At 30.0% G+C, this 19,894-nt stretch overlaps 1 protein-coding gene across 1 annotated transcript; it reads left to right on the forward strand.

Annotated features, from left to right (window-relative positions):
• The first annotated feature begins 1,036 nt into the window (after positions 1-1,036).
• On the forward strand, positions 1,037-6,142 carry LOC112603530 (forkhead box protein D3-like). The gene is made up of 2 exons (XM_025352139.1): positions 1,037-3,360; positions 5,975-6,142. Exon 1 carries the CDS (start codon positions 1,574-1,576, stop codon positions 3,206-3,208), a length of 1,635 nt encoding a protein of 544 aa, XP_025207924.1. The 5' UTR covers positions 1,037-1,573; the 3' UTR covers positions 3,209-3,360; positions 5,975-6,142.
• The last annotated feature ends 13,752 nt before the right edge of the window (positions 6,143-19,894 follow it).

Genomic DNA, 19,894 nt, shown 5'->3' on the forward strand with positions numbered 1-19,894 from the left:
CTATAGGCTTTTGTATTTACTTATACCTATAGCGGTAGCCGGTAGGTATATGTAGGCTATATAGTATATACTTATAAATCGAAGAGTTAAAAATATATATATTATTTATCATCACAAGCACTTCTTAAACGATATAAAAAAACCTTAATAGAGGCACTTCTAGAGCCCCTTCTAAAATCAGAATTTGAATAAATTTATATTGTATTTACTAATAAGTACGAAATAAACAACAACGAAGTGATGAATGCGCAGTGCATATTATAATTAGGTATATATCTGTAAGATTTTATAATTATATTAATACTTGGGCATATTATATGTGTATATATACACAATTTTTTCAATATTAGCTGTAACGTGTGTAATAATCTCTACATAATACGTATAAGAAATAGAAGCTATATCTGTATATTATATTAAATACCTATTTAAGTTACACCGTAGCGGACCTATATACTACTGTATAGGTATACATTATACATATTACATGTACCTATTTATTTTATAAGTCGATAGACGATTTAATCGAACAGTTTGCGACTTCAAAGCATCGAGGTTTAAAGGCAGCATGCATGTAATGTGCAGTGGGTGTGATACATTATACATTTATATTATATGCGCGTATACAGCATAATTTATATAATTTATATGCTATACTCAACGAGAAAGAGAGAATGAGTGTGAAACAGTCATCTAGCGAGATAGAGAGAGAGAGAGAGAGATAAAACGATAAAGAGAGAGAAATAGACAGAGAATGAAAAAGAGAAAGAACATTATATAATTATTTGCGTTTGCATATTATATACATATATATATATATATGTATGGGTAATCTATGGTGGATATAAATAATGCGAGCGCGGTTAGGTGGTTGGTTGTGTTGGTAGAGAGGGGTAGATAGGAGTGTGGGAGGGTGATCGAACAATCCGCATTGAGGTTGCCACCGGTTATATAGTTGGCACAATCGGAACTGCAGTTTGTCTCGGACCGGAGGGATGAGCGCGCGTATACAATATTATTAAATGTATATAATATAATACAAAGGATGATTTGATCACCTAGCCGTTGCCGCCGCCGCCACCGCCGTTTGTCTTTTACCGCCCGCCCATTCGGCGGGATCGTGTCCACACCCATCGAATTCAGGACGGCTACGCCCTCCGCATCGGCGGCCGCCGCCGCGCCACCGCTACCGACGCAGTCGTCGTCGGCTCAGTGATAATATCGCGCGCCACACGTCAACGTGAACCAATTATACATCGCTACCGCCGCAATCGTCGTCGCCGCCGCAACCGTTGTCGTCGCGTCGCTGTCGCCGTGGACACGATTCGTGTATACGCCTAACCTCTATACCGATTAAGTTTTCCGGTAATTTCATACTTTTTGATTTTTTTGCAACGTCACCGGCACCCGGAAAGCCGATTTTTCCTTGCGCTCGTGAGCTTAAGTCGGTTTTTTTATTTTTTATTCGCGGCGTTCTTAAACACACCCGTAAACAATATCAATACGTTTCTATCCGTGTTTAATTTTCGAACCAGTTTCCGTCGTCGTACATGACGTGCGAGACTGTGGCCAAATGTGCTGCGTGGTGATTGGCACCGCCGGCATGCAAGACGACGATCACCACCATCACCATCACAACCGTCATCAACAACACCAACACCACCGCAGCAGCAGCAGCAGCAGCAGTAGCGGCAGCGGTAGCATCAGTGGAGGTACTCTGGCCACTTCCTCTCCCACCTCCGCCGCGGCGGCCGCAGCAGCCGCCGTGTTCTTGCCCGTTTACGATTTTAGCCGCCGATATCAGGCTGCCCTGGACTCGGCGGTCATGCATCAAGTCGTCAGCCCGCTGGACTTGAGAGGCGTCGGTGGTGGTGTCGGCGCCACATCCGCCGTGATGGTGCAGGCCGGTTCGACCGCGGCGTCCGCGTCACCGCCGTGTAGCGTCGGCTCGGTCGAAACGACCGACGTGAACGTGGATTCGGCCGACGATGACGACGATTACGACGCTGCGGTCGCCGCGGCCGGATGCAACGATAACAACAACGGTGGCGTCCGCAGCAAGACGACGTCGCCGGGTGCGCAAGAAGGAGCGTGCAGTGAAGACGGTGACAAGACGTCGGCTGCCGGAAACGGATCGCCCGTCAAGCCGCCTTACAGTTACATAGCGCTGATCACGATGGCCATATTGCAGTCACCGCACAAGAAGCTCACTCTGAGCGGCATCTGCGAGTTTATCATGTCCCGGTTCCCGTACTATCGTGACAAGTTCCCGGCCTGGCAGAACTCCATCAGGCACAACCTGTCGCTCAACGACTGCTTCATCAAGATACCCCGGGAACCGGGCAACCCGGGAAAGGGTAACTACTGGACCCTGGACCCGATGGCCGAGGACATGTTCGACAACGGCAGCTTCCTGCGCCGGCGCAAGCGATACAAGCGCATGCAGGCCCCCTCGGACTTTTTCATTCACCGCGGCGACCACCATCACCAACATCACCCGCACCACCCCCATCACCATCCGCACCACAGCCATTTCGCCGCGGCCTCGGATCCGTACTCGGTGTTGCACCACCACCATCACTATCCTTACCACCATCTCGGACCTCCACCGATGCCGCCACATCCTTCACAGACCCAGGCGCCGTCTCTGCCGGGCTCACAGCCGCAGCAACCTTCGCCGCAGCCGCCGTCCGCGTCCGCGCCCCCCATGCAGTCGCTACAGCTACCGGCCGCCGAACTGGCGCGCATAACGTTCGGTCTGAATCTGCTGCACAACGGGCAGGTGGCCGCCGCCGCAGCAGCCGCCGCCGCAGCCGCGGCATACAAGCCGCAACAACTGTCACAGCCTCCGCTGGTGACGCACCAGCACGGCAACCTGATACAGCCGTCATACGCGACCACCGTAGTGGCCGGCGGCGGTCGGTTGGCGGTCAAACAGCCGTCCACCGGGTTCAGCATCGATTCAATCATGGGCAAGAAACCGTCGCCCGCACCGCCGGCAAGCGTGTCGCCGGCCCGACCCGGTGGCCGTCACCCGCTGCAGCAGCGCGAGCCGGACGACGACGACAACGACGACGACGACGAACGCATCGGCCGCCACGAAAACCGCCGTCACCACGACGCCGCGGCCGTTTCGCCGCAGCCGTCGGCCAGGCAGAATTTCGACTCGGCGTTCACGCCGCTCCAGCAGACCACGTGGGCCAGGTGATGATGCAGCCGCCTCCGCAGTCGTGTGCCACTCGACGCATGACATAACGTATAATTATATAATATCGTCGTCTTTTATCACACTATTACGCTGTTTCGTCATGCGGAGGCGTTGGTGCCGAACGATTACATGGTACCAACAGCTCGTCGGAGGTAAATATAAATATTATCGTATTGTAATTATAGGTAATCAATATAATTTCATTGTTGATCGCATTTAAATATATTTTTAACTATTGGTAGTATGTGTAGGTCTACAATCAATACGGTAATCATAAACTATAATATAACAATGATAAGATTCACTAAATGATATACATATATAGTATATACATACCTACCTAGGTTTAATGATTATAATACGTATAATAATTAGTATGTTCTAAGCAATTTAAACAAAATTTATTATTTATGATCACAGATCAAACAATTATTTGTTTCGTATTAAAAAATTAATTGTTATAAATATTGAATCAATAATAAAATAAGATTAAAAAAAAAAAAAAAAAATCGAATTTACGCGCTTTTAAAAACAATTTACCAGAATAATACATTATAGCTACCTATACAGCTATTCCATATATATTTATATATATATTCTATATACTATGCAATAGTACTGGGTTCAATGATTAAAAAATTCGTCATAATAATTAAATGTCTATAATTTTCGATAACCGGTACCTATAGGTAAATACACTTATAAACTAACGTATTACAAATGAATGCATTTTTTCGACAATTTTCGTTTAGCTTTAATAACATTTTATTGATTAATTCAATGGTATATTCACTGATAAATAATTACAATCTTACATTATGTATGTACTTATATTTGCTTACTAACAACTCAGAATTTGAACACTTATTAGATCATTGTATTTAAATAAAAATATGTTATAATATATTATTTTTATGATATAGATTTCGACTGTAGATATACTTTGTCATATTTTTCACTTTTGTATAGATGTGTAAAATTGTAATGAGCAGATACGCATGCGTTGTTAGCATTTATTTCTAAATATATTTTGTAATTTATTTATACAACTATACATATATTAATACATAATAATATGTTGAACTAATTTTCGCCAAAAACAACGCATAAATTATAATATAATAATATATGCTAGCTATACATCCAAACTTCACCCGGGAAAAATGAATCAACATAAAATACATTGTTATAATAATTTTTCTCGCTTTAAATTCACCTAAAGAATTTTATTTTATATCTTTAAAATATTCTCATAGTCTTAGAGAATTTATATTCCACAAATTTTATTTAAATCCATCTGGTAGTTTCTGAGATTAGCACGCTCAAGTATACTTTGATAATTTTCCTTTTTTTATGTAATATATTGGTACATAAATGAAGATTATAATAGTAAATATATCATAGATTTTTGTTATAAACTTACTTTTAAAAGTTACCGTAGATCAAAGTAATTTAATTAATGGTATAATTGGCTTATAATATTAGTCAAAATATTTTAACATTTTCATCGTGATTTTTAACGTATGAAAAATAATAATTTAGGAAATGGCGGAACGTTTCAAGTTATCTACATATAAAGTTATTACAAAATAAAAAAAAAAATTTTATCGTAAAGATTTATTTTTAACACTTATAAGAAATGTATATGGTTTTACAGTTTACGCTAAAATTTTATTTAAATTAATTAAATTTAATAAAATAAAATTAATCAAAAATGTACGAAGAATCGTATACTTATCTAAACTTACAAACCTTATTAGTTATTAAAATTAAAAACGTATTAATTTCCAACTACAAAATAATTTGTAAGCTCATATGATATTTATGTCTTAATATTAATAGATCAAAATCTGAATTTCTGACAGTTATAAACAAATATTGTAACTATATATCTACTTAATATTCCTTTGAAGAAACTTATGATAATCTTTATTGTAATAGACTTTTAAGATTTTTGATTAAAAAACAAAAAATTATCAACGTAAATAAAAAAAAGTCAAAAATTTTAATTTACCTAATATAATAGCTTTCTTAATAGCTTAAGAAAATTTCTAGTATAGTTGTTTCTATGGTTTTATTTATTTTTAAATTATAATCAAATACTAAATATCATTTACTAATGATACGCTCCCCCATAAAGTACTTATAAGATCAAGCTTACTACCAGAAACTTCTATAAAAGTTGAATATTAAAGCAGTTTTTCTTATAATATTATTTCTTAAAAGGCAATGACAAAAAATAAAAAATAAATAAATATACACCCTGTTGTAAAACCAATACATTCTTCGCTTTCCTCAGAATATGAAATGACATCAATATTATTATTTATTATAGACATTCAACTTTACAATCTATCAAACATTGTTCTAATAAGACAACTGCAAATTTTAATACACAAATTGAAACATAATTGGTTGCTATTGGACCAAATTTATTATTGATTCGTTGGTATTATAATAATACGTAAATTGTTTATTGATGAGTAATTTTTAAGGTAGATTTCTATGAGTTTTTGATAATTTTATTTTTAATATTGGCCATATTTTAAATATTAATCGCTAAACTATATCGTATAATCAATTATAAGAATTCAATTAAAAATAGGTACTTATTATAAATATAATATTGTACTTATTTATACAGTTTATTAGTACAGTTGTATTGTATTACCAAAGGTTACCAAATTTATTAAACTAAAATACAATTAATTCGTTTTGAAATTACTAAAATATAACTATAATTTGTATTAAACTTTTGTTTTTCAGCATTAGAAAATCGAAGATTCGCAAAGCCGACATGCAAACGAATTGCTCTGATGCATAGCCAGTGTCGATTTCTCATCTAGTCCCAATTTATCCAACAACCCTTATACAGACGTATATTATACAATACTTATATAATAAACATATACTTATTTATATCTTACGAATACGATTTAGTATAATATAGTAATAATAATAAAAATAATAGTGCAATACATTTTAATTATTATAGAATCTATTGATATTATTATTATTATTATCATTATTATCTATCGAAAACACTATTATAATATTGTATATAGCCTTTATATTATCATATATGTTTATATATGATTCTTGTTACCAAATATTCTTATCATATTATTGTTTTTATTATTATTTTTATTGTCGTAGTCTTTAGAAGACATGTAGAATATTATGTAAATACTTATTATTATTATTATTATTATTATTGAACACTCGTAGAGAAAAACGAAATTTAAGAATTTTTTAACTTATATAATTATATTAATTTATTATAAATTTGCTGTTTTTATACTACATAATAATATTATAATGTTATTAAACGTATTATTTGTACGCCTACACATCATATAAATATATGTATAATATATGATAAATTATGATAAAATACAATGATATGTTTATGTATGTCACATGATTATATTATATATATGTATGTATGTATATTAAACAAAATGAGTCAGTTAGTGTAATTTATCTATTTTAAGTGCTGTGTTATTTTAGAACAATAAGAGTAAACGTTTAAAATAAAAACAATAAACGATCGTTTCGTTAAAATAAAATTAGTATATATTTTTTCCTCTATGCCAACCATCAACTTGAGTGTCGAAACCCATCCTTATGGTCTCGACCGTTTTCTTTGGGTGCGTAAAGACGCACTCATACACTCGTAGACACTCACTAACACAAACACAACTCTACTAAAAATATATATTACATAACACGAGTGATACGACATGTGACAAAGTGTTTACAAGTAGGTATTGCACTACGTTGTACTGCAGGACAGACACCCTAAAGATTAAGTCTTACCTATGAATACTGACGTACACTGCCATTTGCATGTGTCCTTGTTCAATGCACATTTTCAGCTGAATAAAAAAATCAATATTTTAGATATAATATAACTACTCGTATTTTTTATGTTATGTTATTAATATGTTATAGTATTGAACATAATGTAAAAAAACCATAATATATACATACTTGTAGAATAATACGCGTAGTTATGCATAATGCAGAATATTAAAAACCAATTTTAATATAATATGAAAGTAAAATAATAATTTATCGATTCTATGTATTTTTTACACATAAATACGTAACTGAACTCCCTTCCATTAATTATATTATATGAAATAAATTGTTTAAAATTATATCAATGTCTTACATTTTCGTATTTGAATTTAGCAGATTTATATCAATTATTATAAACAAGTATAGGACTCGTAGATTGAACGATTATATAAAATTATAGTATCAACTATTATAATTATATACCTATAACATATTAATTTTTTTCAGTGCATGATATGTTATTATGTTCAATTGTTACATTATTAAATCTTATCCACAAACTGAAAACGGTTTTATTTTTGAAGCTGAAAAGTGGAACTAGTATTTAAAACATCATTTTTAAAGCAGGAGAGTTGAAGAGAATACTTATAAGAAATAATAAGAAATAACTATGGATCTACGAGTTATGAAAATACACAAAAGTTAAAAATTAGAAATTCTTAATAAATATACAAAATAATATTTTTAATGATTTTAATTATTTATACAGTCAAAATAAAATCTTTAAAAGATTGTATCAACACGGATACGTGTAAATAGCAATTTATTAATTATTCTCGTATTTTCTATCACAATAATTTCTTAAAAGACTAGGTAAAATATGTTTTCATTAAATTTACAATTGGGTTTTGGATCACAAATATGTATACTATTATTCAAACATAATATAACTTATGCCACATGTGTTACCACGATTAGCTTAATGCCCCGTTAAACAATGACTTATTAAATCTTATTTATACCTATCATGATATGATAATAATGTTGTTGTAACTCAGTTGTCGTCATGAGTCGCGTCAAATCTGCGTAATCTTTTTCGATTATGCCCGCCGTCGTTTTGTTTTTACATTGTCTGGCGGTTAAGTTTTATTTTTTCTATTTACGTTTTCCAAGATAATACAATAATTATGTTAGGCAGATGGGCATGGTATTTTTTGTGTAATACAATACCAAAATACTAATTATATTAGTGGAAAAAAATATTTTAATAACTTTAATTCACTATAGCTGTAAGTGTTTATAATTTTTACAAAACAATAAATAACTTACTCCATTGATTAATGTAAAAAAAAAAACCTAAATAAGTTAACATTTGATATTCGATAGGTACAATTTTATAAGTGTAAACTTGATTATGCTAAACAATGCTGTGTACTATATATTTTATAATTTTAAATTTTTAAACCGTAATATAAATGTTTATTATATGTATCGTTCACATTGATCTATTTTTTAAATAATTGTCACCAATTACAATCTTAATTTTTTTTTTCTATTTTTTATCCCTTCTACAATAATTATATTTTATAGTATTAAAATTACACATTTGATGTTATTAAATGGTATATTATATTTTCTCTAAATACACTCACTATTATGTAAATATTTAGTTGTCTTGGTTGTTGTTGTTTTGTTTTGTCTATTAATATAATAACTTATTATCATCTAGCTTTATAATATCACAATAGTGAGTAAACATTATTAAGTCATTTAAATGAATCTGGAATTTCATAAAACGTCTGAATTGTTGTTATGTTCCAATAATAATTTATCTTTATTTACACGTTTCATATATTATTGAAAATATCATAATCATGTGCAATTTTATTTAATAACACAAAAATATTAGATAAACAATATAATATGTTTAAAAAAAAAAAAAAAAAAAATGATGATAAAATATTAGATTTTTGTAGATTTTTTTAACCAATATTTGTTTAATATAAAATAAGTTTAGTATTGAAATATACGTATTGTATTATTATATTTTATTTATAAATAATTTATAAAAACATAAAAAAAAGCCTCTTGATTTTTATATTTATCACTATTATTTTTCCTCTTTTACAATAATATAATATATTCTATTAATGTTTAAAATTAAAGATTGTAGAATGTCAGTGTAATTATTTCGATATTAGATTTAATAAAACAATTATACGGTATATACTTACAACTTTACCGCCGTTCCAAATACACAGCAATTCGATAGTGTGCTTATATTATATCTACCTATTTATATTTTAGTATAATGCATGTATGCCTATATATAATATATTATGTTTTAAAGTATGACGCCATATTATTTACATGTTTGTTAATAGTATATGCACTACTGAAACATTATTACTGTGCTAATGTTAAATTATTAGTTTGATCAGTAAACGCACTCAAAATTATTTATTTATTTATATTAATCCTATCGGAGACACACATAGAGAGAAATACCATTGATTTGCGAGGGTACAACATCCCTCTCCATTTGCTTTCGCATAAACGTATAAATGTCAGCCTAAAGTCGTATATCTGTTGCGTGTAACGTAAGAGGGTTAATCGTCTGGACCGTTTTATTTATTTTTTTTGTGTAGGTATACGAAAACTGTGTGTAAAATTAAAAGTGGATTGTACTGTTCATTTTGCTAATCCAATCGACACAATAGACGTAGAAATGCAGCAAAGAATTTTCACATAATTCAATGTCTGCAGCTGCCGCACTGGTCCATTTCTATCATTAAACATTAGGATTGTTTGAAAGAGATTCTTCTTCTTGTTCTATATATAGGTATGCTTACGTCACGTAACAAATCACGATTCATTAATTTTTATTTTTTTTATATCTATCTATACCTCTTTCTGTTGATCACAGCATAACCATTTGTAGCTTAGATTTTAGAAATGTATTTTTTTAAATTATTTCAACTGTATTTTAAAACTAAAAATAATGATTCAAAATTAATATATAAACATATGAAAATAAAATTGCTGATATTTATATGAAAGCAAATATATAACTATAAATAAACAAATAGTCTGGCGCCATTTTTAAAAATTGTAAACTACCCCTCACCCCCACATACAACAGATAACAGTAAAAAATCGCAAAGAAATGTTAATTAAAGTGGTTTCAGTATTATTGAAGTTTTATACAGAATCGTTTTGTATGAACAAAATAATTTATCACGTTACGTTCAAAATTGATGTCAGAATTTATAATGACTGTCCTGCGCCTAGATGAGTAAAAAAAGCAAGTACTTAGAAGTTGGGACACGCTTTCCACGCTTTCGATAAGTTTTTTTCTATTTTCTTAGTTTATTATCTATGTACACTATACCTATATATATATATCTCGATTATTAGTTATTTCATACTATATTATATATTACGTAAATATCATAAGACTGCAGCTAATGGTTATTATGACTGTATTATATAGGTACGTACAAATGCATACGGAACAAGCGTCGTAATAATGTTTGTGGAACCGAATGTATAATATGTATATTATATTGATGATATTCTTAATAGTCTAGTGGCATCGTTTACTGAAACCTTACGATAGAATTGCAAAGTAAACTAAGACTTATAATATATATTATAGTGACTAGTGGAAACCTTATATTTGTATATAAGAAAATCGAACAATAAACCTTATAATATTATGACACAGTCAGAAAAAAGCAAAGGGTGATGATATCATTACTATAAATATGTACGTGCATATAATGTACCTATAATATTGTTGATAATGATATACAAAACATACCACATACCTTAAAGTAAATTCTAAAGACAATGTATTTTGCATTAATATTTTAACATTAATGCTATTATAATAAGAAATATGTAAATGTTTTTAAGATTTATATCTATAAAAAAAACCTTTTCTCTCGTCAATATACCCGCAAATCTCTTACTATTTTTCTATATACTTGCTTTCTATATAAACTATAAGATTTACATAATTATTAAGGACGGATTACTATAAATAAAAATTAAAAATTAAACTTCTAAAAAAGTTGGATTGATAAAGCAGATTTTTAAAAACAAATTATTTTAGACAAAACAAAATAAAAAAAATTTAAACTAAAATCAACAAGTATTTTAAATAGGTTAAATAGGTTTTTTAATATTAATAATATGTTTAAAGTTACATTTTATTGATTTGAAAAAATAAACCTTTATTAAAGGCTGTATGTGTATGTTTATATAGTTAGTATATAAAACGACGATATTAAATAAATCGTAAACTTTTTTGCACACCTTGCTCACTTAACAGAATACTCAATAATATAATATTTATATTGAATTTCATAGATAATAGACAATTTGGGGATTTTGTATAACATAATATAGAATGTATAAATAAAATATATTATAAATTAATCAGAGAGGGGTGAATAATCAAATTTCAAACGAATGTGTTATCGAGTTAGGGGTAATAACTTTATTTGGCTATGTAAAAATATGTAAAAATGAAAGATTATTAGTTTATGGTTATAACTTATAAACCAGTTAACTACTAATAATGTAGTAATATTGTCATATAATTTTTTTGTGAAATTTAAGTAAACAAATTGAGTATTTAGCAGTTTTAAACATAACCAGATGTGACCTTTGCGTAAAAACATTTTTGATTATCTTTTTTAAGCTTCAAATCACTGGATGCTAAAAAAGTTCAATTTATTTATATATTATAAATTTTTAAAGTATAAAATAGACCTAAATAGATAATTAATTATTTTACTAAATACTATTTGATTGTTTAATATAATATTCAAATTATTGATTTTTTAAACTATTAATTTAAATTATGATAGTATATATCAATGATTTTTAAATCTAAAGCATTAAAGCTATTTTTATTCAAGGATGTTTTATAAATTTCATTCGATCTATTGAATTTCTAGAGTTACTTTACAATATTATACATAATCATATTTATTACCTCTGATCTACGTAAATATTTCTTATGCGTACCTACTATAAATTAAGTTGACATCATAGTCATATATTTGATGAGGTACTCTTATGTTAAATACATTTATACCTAAAACCTACATTTAATTATTGTGTTATAGAAATGCCATATTTTTCCACTCTATAATATATGGTGTGTATATTATGAAAATTTGTACACGTTTTATTATAACTCGTAAGTAGGTTTACTTTACGAACCTTTATAAAAATTATGCCTATTATATACTTATAATATTATGCAGTAAAGGATCAACCGAATTTCTTATATGTACGACTTCTCTGATATCGAATTTCATACGAACCAGAATCGTTGTAAATTATATATGATATATATTTATAGCTAAATAAATTATAAATTATAATTGAGAAATTCTACATAAAATTGCATTTTCATTTTTCATTAACTTTCATTTCATAGTATTTATGATAATTGATATAATTGTTTGTGACTCGTAATACTAGTGATCATTATTATTTTGATAACGCAATTAAATATCCCATAAGATGCCACTATGCAGTTTAAAATATTAGCCGATTAATATTATACAATGCAGTATAAGTAAAATGTATATATGCAAGCAAATTATATATAGGTATCTGTTTTATAAATTATTATTATAAAATATTTGATCGTGCTAATTATTATTGTAATAATTTTAGTATTGTTCCATTTTCCCAACATCTTGCTGTGTCATATTTTTCTATTTATTGCTTGTTTTAAAGTTATATTTTTATGTTTTAATGTTATTATATTTGATATCCTATTCTTAATTTTTAAATTAAAAATCATTATTATTTTATTATTTTATTCGTTTTTAACTCGTAATATACTATTAAACTATTTAGTCTTAAAATTATGTACTATCTTAACAATCTATACATATTAATTTACATGTACTTGCATGATAATGTAGGAGCTTCAAGTAAGTACTGATTACTAAATAGGGAGTTAGGTACATAGCATATAGAATATAGATCTTTAGTATAGGTAATAACGTAAATGCTAGGGGTATCTGTAAATTTTAAAGAAGTCTAATAAAAAAAGTAACAAATAGTTACACTCATGTGGTGCTCGAAACATATTATAATGTAGAAGAGTAAAAAATGTCGAGGTTCTTGAAGAGAAACATACGTGATTAAATGAAAAGTCTTTGATGTGATATGAATAAAAAAAAAAAAAGTAGAGTAGGTCGCTTCTTACTAAAATTATAGTAAGTAGACTTCATATTAAATCAGACATGGTAAAAGAGCTACATTTTTCCAAGAAAATTAACAATTATAATTTTATTATATAATAGTCAATAAATAATAACTAATAAGATTTTTTTTTTATTTACTAAATTTTATTATTTTTTCAACATAATCTTTGTATTTTTTTAATTTTTTTTTCAATAAATTAACTAGTAAGTAACATAAAATCATTATTCATTATATAGACAATACTTGATAACACTATAAACAATTTAAATTGAATTTTAAATTTATGAAATTTAAAACGTATATCTACGCACTTTTTGTTATATAAATAATATTTCTATGGGAGGGGGGTTTTAGCAATATTATCAAGACAACCAATGTTTTAAACAGATGTTATGTCATCTGAAAATAAAAAAAACTTAATTAGAAATATATTTTTATACTGAATTAACAAATATGATTTAATTTTATATTTTTAAATATTAAATATACAACTGGATTGAAAACTCTGATTATTTCAGAACTTGACCTATACAATTAGCCACTAGGTAAGGCGGGATAATATTTATTGATGATTTTAGATTATATATACATATATTTTTAGATTATCGATTTTTATTTTAATCATGATCCATTAAATATTATTATGTTTTCCATAATATACAGATAATTTTCCTGAGTTGTTATTATGATTGAGCATACAACTATATAAACCAATATTTTTATTCTACCCAAATACTTACGTAATTGTCGAGCTGTAATATTTTGAATTAATAAAAGGTACCTTTTACCTAGTGAATATGTATAAATAAAAAAATGCGTGCTGGAGGCAAGATTTAAATCGAATCATACAATAATACACTTGAAGTATTTGTATTTTTAACGATCGTACGTGATTTAGAGACAACAGACTTTAAAAAAACTTTTCGTCGTATCTTTTGTTAAAGGTTGGGATGAATTACGAAAAAAAAAAAAATAGTCGCGTGAGATTATCTTCTTTCTTCTAAACAGCCTACGGCCTACGTCGGCGTATCCCTGGCGTGAGACCGTTTTGTATTGTTGTTCGTGATGAAAACGATGACACGATAACACAGCATCGTCATCGTAGTCATAGCTGCACCGTGTGCACAGTTTAATATTATATTTTGTTTGGGTAAATAATCGTTTATTTTATTAATGTACGAGCGTACACGGCATAACATACTGTGTATGATATTATACAAATCGACGTATGGTAAAAAAAAAAAAAAACAAACGGAGTAGTTAGAGGGTAAAATACGATTTAGATATATTATTGTTGTGTTTGCATTGACGTATGTGCAGTTTAATATTATAATATATCGAGCACAATGGCCCGACGACATCATGTGATTGTTTTTGATAAGACCCGGAGGCTGACGAACTCGTCTTTTGCAGACGATACACACATGCGTCATATAATACGATGTAAAATATAGTAATACAAAAAATATTCTCGATTTATCACCATTACCTGTGAGGACACGGTCCTTATATATGTGTGTGTGTGTGTCTACGTCGTCATAATAATATAGTAATATTAACGATAATAATATAATATTTCATACGTGCGCGTGTGTGTTCGTGTATGCAACGGGGCGGCGACGGCAGTACAGCCTTCGTTAAAGGGCAAAAGACAAAAGGGTCGGCGACGGCGTAAGGACAAATAGCCTCGGGATGTAATAATATGGCGGTAAATACTGATTGTGCGAGTGTGTGTATAGTGTATGGTCGAACACTCGAAAACGTTTTACTACGACGGCGGCGGGTTTAGGATGTTTACACTGAGAGCTTCGTGGCGAAGATTCAATTCGATTTTAATTTCATGCTTTGTCGCCTAAACGCGATACGCGCGATACGGCGACAGTGGCGGCGGCGGCGGCGGTCGTGTAACGCGCCCGTCGAACAAACACGGTCGCGCGGCATTCGCTTTAGTGCGCTCGACGGCGGCGGATGTAATGATTTATTGCGATTATCATAATGTACAGAGACGTATATTGTTATTTATACTGTCGTGTGCTCATTGTATCGTAGAAAAGCTCGGGAGACGCGTGTCGTCGCCGTCGCTGGGTCGCAACACGGTCGTCGACCAATCGACTTGTAAACTATTCCAATAACTCGCCGACCAATGCGTGTTATAACGATCGTGGTGTATTTTAAGTCATACGCCTACCGCGCGAAAAAATATTGTCGTCAGCCACTCAGGCTCAGCCCAACTATAAGACTATAAATGAGAAAAAATGCTCAATGAATTTATAATTCAAATTATGGCAATGGTTGTTACATTTGAGTTAAAAAAAGAGTACAATATTATTATGCCTTTTTATGTATATATATATTATATATATATAGGTATCTAACGTGTTCCGTTTCAAAATATGTTCCTGCTTAGTACTAATGTCGTGTAAAATACATTTAGTTTAATGAAGCTATGTTTCGCAATAATTTGTGTACTTTATACAAATTATTATGTGTTTAACATTATGCATGATTAAGTTAATCATCAGGAATTAAAAAGTGATTGAGTCTACAGTTAACTCAATGCTTCTAAGACAATATTATTTTAAATAGCTGCTAAAGTATATATATAGAGCCTACTCATGCTTCAAACTGAAAATTAAAATATTCACTATTTAATGTATACAGACATTTCATAACATCCACCTATAAGTTTTATCTTTTTAACATTTTTTTTTCGAAAAAAATTGTATCGACTTTTAGGGCTCTTAACTCTTGAATGCTCTTATGAATGAATGGTTATAGGTTCAATCCTTATTGTATAATAATATTATATTCTACTATCTTAAAATAGATCTTATAAAACTGGTTTATTTTCAGCTAGAACAAAATAAGTGATAGGCATAGTAAATAATAATGTTTAGTAGTATTATACACTAGTATGTACAAATATGTATTGTGTATTTTAATATTCTTTTGCGTAGAATGAATTGTGTACCCTTCCCGTTTTATGTTGTATACAAGAATGATGTAATATTATAATAAATAGTGATTAGTGGGTATTCGTGACATATATAAAATGCATTATCATATAATTTATTGTATGTCAATTTGCAACATACAAAAATGTATAATGTTTATAATACTTAAGTCTTATTTCTCTTATTCTTGATACTTCATAAGACGACCGATTTCTCATCTTATACGTCATATATGAAATCATAAATGTACTCCTTTAACTTAAAAGACAATATGTAAAATAAATAGTTTACATCCCACAGTATTACCGCACACACAATACATGCTGCTATGTTTGTCAAGTGAACTGACGCTATAGTTTGGAACAACTAACGGAATAGTTTGACAACAATTGTGCTATTATACTCATTACAGTCACAATATCATTTAAAGTTTCATGCGGTTTATAGTGTTGACAATCTACTATATTGGTGAAGCTTACTCAATGTTTCCTGACGTCAGAATAACAAGACGCGCGTTAGCATAGCTAGATTGTTTTACATGGTAAATCGTAGCCCTTGGGATTTGGATTTAGAATCATTTGGAATATCCGAAACTTTAAAGCTACAACAACAGTGAGCTGTGTATAATATAAATAGGATTATTACCTATATTATAATAATTTTGTTTTATAAAATACAAATATCGAATATATTCGTAATTTTACCCACAAACAAATTGCACACTTATAATATTTAAAAGCCATTTCCCATTAATCATATTGAAATATTTTAAATAAGTATCATAATAATCAATGATGGATTGGAAATTTGAAATTACATTTTATGAGACAATTTGGGTGATCCTATTAAATCATTATTGTGGATTACAATTTTATTATTAGCGAATATTTTGATTAACTGACAGTCAAATTGATAAACAGTATAATAAAAATTGTTAAAAGTTAAAGACACTCAGGTTATGTTTGTTGAGTAATGTTTTAATGTTTTTGAAAATTAGTTTCAAGGTTAACTCATCCAATAAAAGAGCAGAAAAAGTGAAAACAATTTTGATTGTATCCTCTTTATTTATTTATAAATATGCCACTGCCCACATAAATTTACTCTCAAAGATGTTGTGAAATTGTTTTATTCTAAAACGTTTTGTATTCTACACAGTACACATATTATAATATGCTCCGCCTTTCTTTCTCTCTCTATCTCTATATGTATTTATATACAACATGTATATATATATATCAAACACACACACACACACACACACACATATCATACCCGTATTTAGGAGCTTCAAAGTTTTGCGCCGTTCTAGTGTCATACTACACACATACTCCGTCTCCAACGCGACAGCATTTGCAAGTGCACCAGGCTCATACGACGCCATCAAGAGTGTATTTCCATGTAAGTTCGACGTGGCGGCCTGTGGAATCTGACCGCAGCTGTGCGATGCGATTCGCGTATGCTATACTACGTTATATAGGTATGTACATATTATATGGGTGTGAGTGTCCGTGTGAAAAACGTCGCATTTGTGCGCGCCCGTCTACGTAGCTCTTCTGTCCCCGCCGTCACCGATTCCTTTTATACCACCTCTTAGGCGCGATAAACTCCCGGAGTATGAACTAATATATATATATACACAAACACATACCGCCCTCACAACGGTTACTTTGGTAACTAGCAACCCTACCTCACATTTGTATATTTGCAACAACAATATAAAGGGATTCGTATAATACTAATGCGAAGTAACACTACAAATTCTCGCTATAATATATATATATAAATAATGTTTTAAGTGAGTAAGTAACTAAATCGTTCTTTTATTTTTAATAAAACCGGTTTCGATATATTAAAAAAAAAAAAAACTAAAATAAAATTATATATTTTTATTTACTGGAGGATATACTTTTAAGTTTTAACTTAATCGATTTATTCACATAATATACAATCATAATTTTATAAATTGTTAATTTTTATTATAAAAGTATATATTTTTTATTTTCTTATATTCTTTTGTTCTGTTTATTTCTTTGATATGTGACCCATTAACGTAAATCGTATTATTCGTGTTTTTAAATACAGAAAAAAACATTACTTGTCATGAAACAGAAAAAACAAAATAATAAAAACGGTTGACGGTTTGTTTCGGGATCTGAAGCTTGATATTTCAGGTAATACAAACATATGATGATGTCCTGACGTATGATTTAACAATAACAAATCAAGTGTCCTTTTTTCAGTAGTATTTTTTCTGTTTATTTACATCGTGCACGATGTATCTATGTTGTATGCTATTTTATATCGTATATAGGTATATAACCTATATACACAGTTTGAGTTTGTACGTTTTGTATATTATGCGCGGGTGCACCTGATCGGGACAGGTATTTCACTCAATGAGCGTATTTTTTACCCTTCGTACTCGACTTTTCGCTTGAATAACCGAAGCGCATAAACGGCACTGTGGAAATATATTATATAATATAATGTGCTACTGTATTCTTTCATTTCGTAAAAATAATGTAGGTATGTTATGAACAATCTAAAAGAACAACAATATCGTTTATCATTTGTTTAACCAACCGGCAACCGGGTATATACGCATTTTATGAGAAGGCACCGTAGAATTGCTAGTACCCGTTCGTATTGTCTTGCAGCCTAAAAAAAATATCAGCCATATAAAAACGCACGTTGAGTTATGTTGTTACATTTTTTTGATTTAGATAAAAACATTTAAATTTCAAAAATAAAAAAAAACTCAATTACTATATTAAATTTTAAAAATGTCTACAGTTTCCTCTTTAAATAGTAATTTTTAAATTTATTCAAATGTTAAGTAAAAATATAAAATCTTTCTGAAAGTTCTTACATATTATATAATGAATTACAGCTCTATAGGCTATTTATAGATTTTTTATATTATGTTACGATTTAAATTTGTTTTCACAATTATTTTCAAGACTCTCAATATCCCAGATTAGGTAGATATAAAGTTAGGAGTTGCTAAAATAATTGGTATCACATTATCTTAGAAATACATAAAATAATAATAATAAAAATAATAGTTTTCATAAATTAATAAACAAATATAATCAGTTATAAAAATAATTTTTCCGATTTTAAAAGTTTTCATTTGAAAATATACATTTGTTGTATAAATATTTCCTTTTTTTAAAAATATTTAAAAGTAGGTACGTATTTCTATATAATGCACCTATCTTAGTTTGGCTCAATCAAAGTTACAAGATTATTTATTATTATGTAGTGTCATATATATACATACAATATGTAACATTTAATGTTGTCAATCCTGGCTAAATATTAGGAAAATATTCAAGTAATGCAATGATTAATAAACATATTTATTTTTTTAAGATTTAATATGCAATTTTATCGTCTGAAGGAAAATTTTTAATCCAAAATTTGTGTGGAAGAAAAGTGAGAAATACTTTTATTTTTATCAAGAGAAAAAGTTTTCTCGATTTTGGAGAAAATTAGACATGCAACTATTTTCTTAATTGAAGTGTATAATATCCTCAAGCACTCTCTTACCTTTATCTATGCAATACATTATACTATCTAGTTTCATGATAGAAAAAGAGAAACAAATTCTTATTTAAATTACCGTTTTACAAAATTTTCGTCAGCATTTAATGATAACATGTGTATTATTCATTTTTAAAACAAATTC

This window comes from Melanaphis sacchari, unplaced genomic scaffold, assembly GCF_002803265.2.
Source record: "Melanaphis sacchari strain LSU unplaced genomic scaffold, SCAv2.0 Contig10_pilon_pilon, whole genome shotgun sequence".
In the NCBI taxonomy this organism is placed as follows: domain Eukaryota; kingdom Metazoa; phylum Arthropoda; class Insecta; order Hemiptera; family Aphididae; genus Melanaphis; species Melanaphis sacchari.

What these genes read in the sequence shown, in the direction of transcription:
- LOC112603530 (XM_025352139.1), top strand. Translation starts at nt 1,574, where the DNA reads ATGTGCTGCGTGGTGATTGGCACCGCCGGCATGCAAGACGACGATCAC.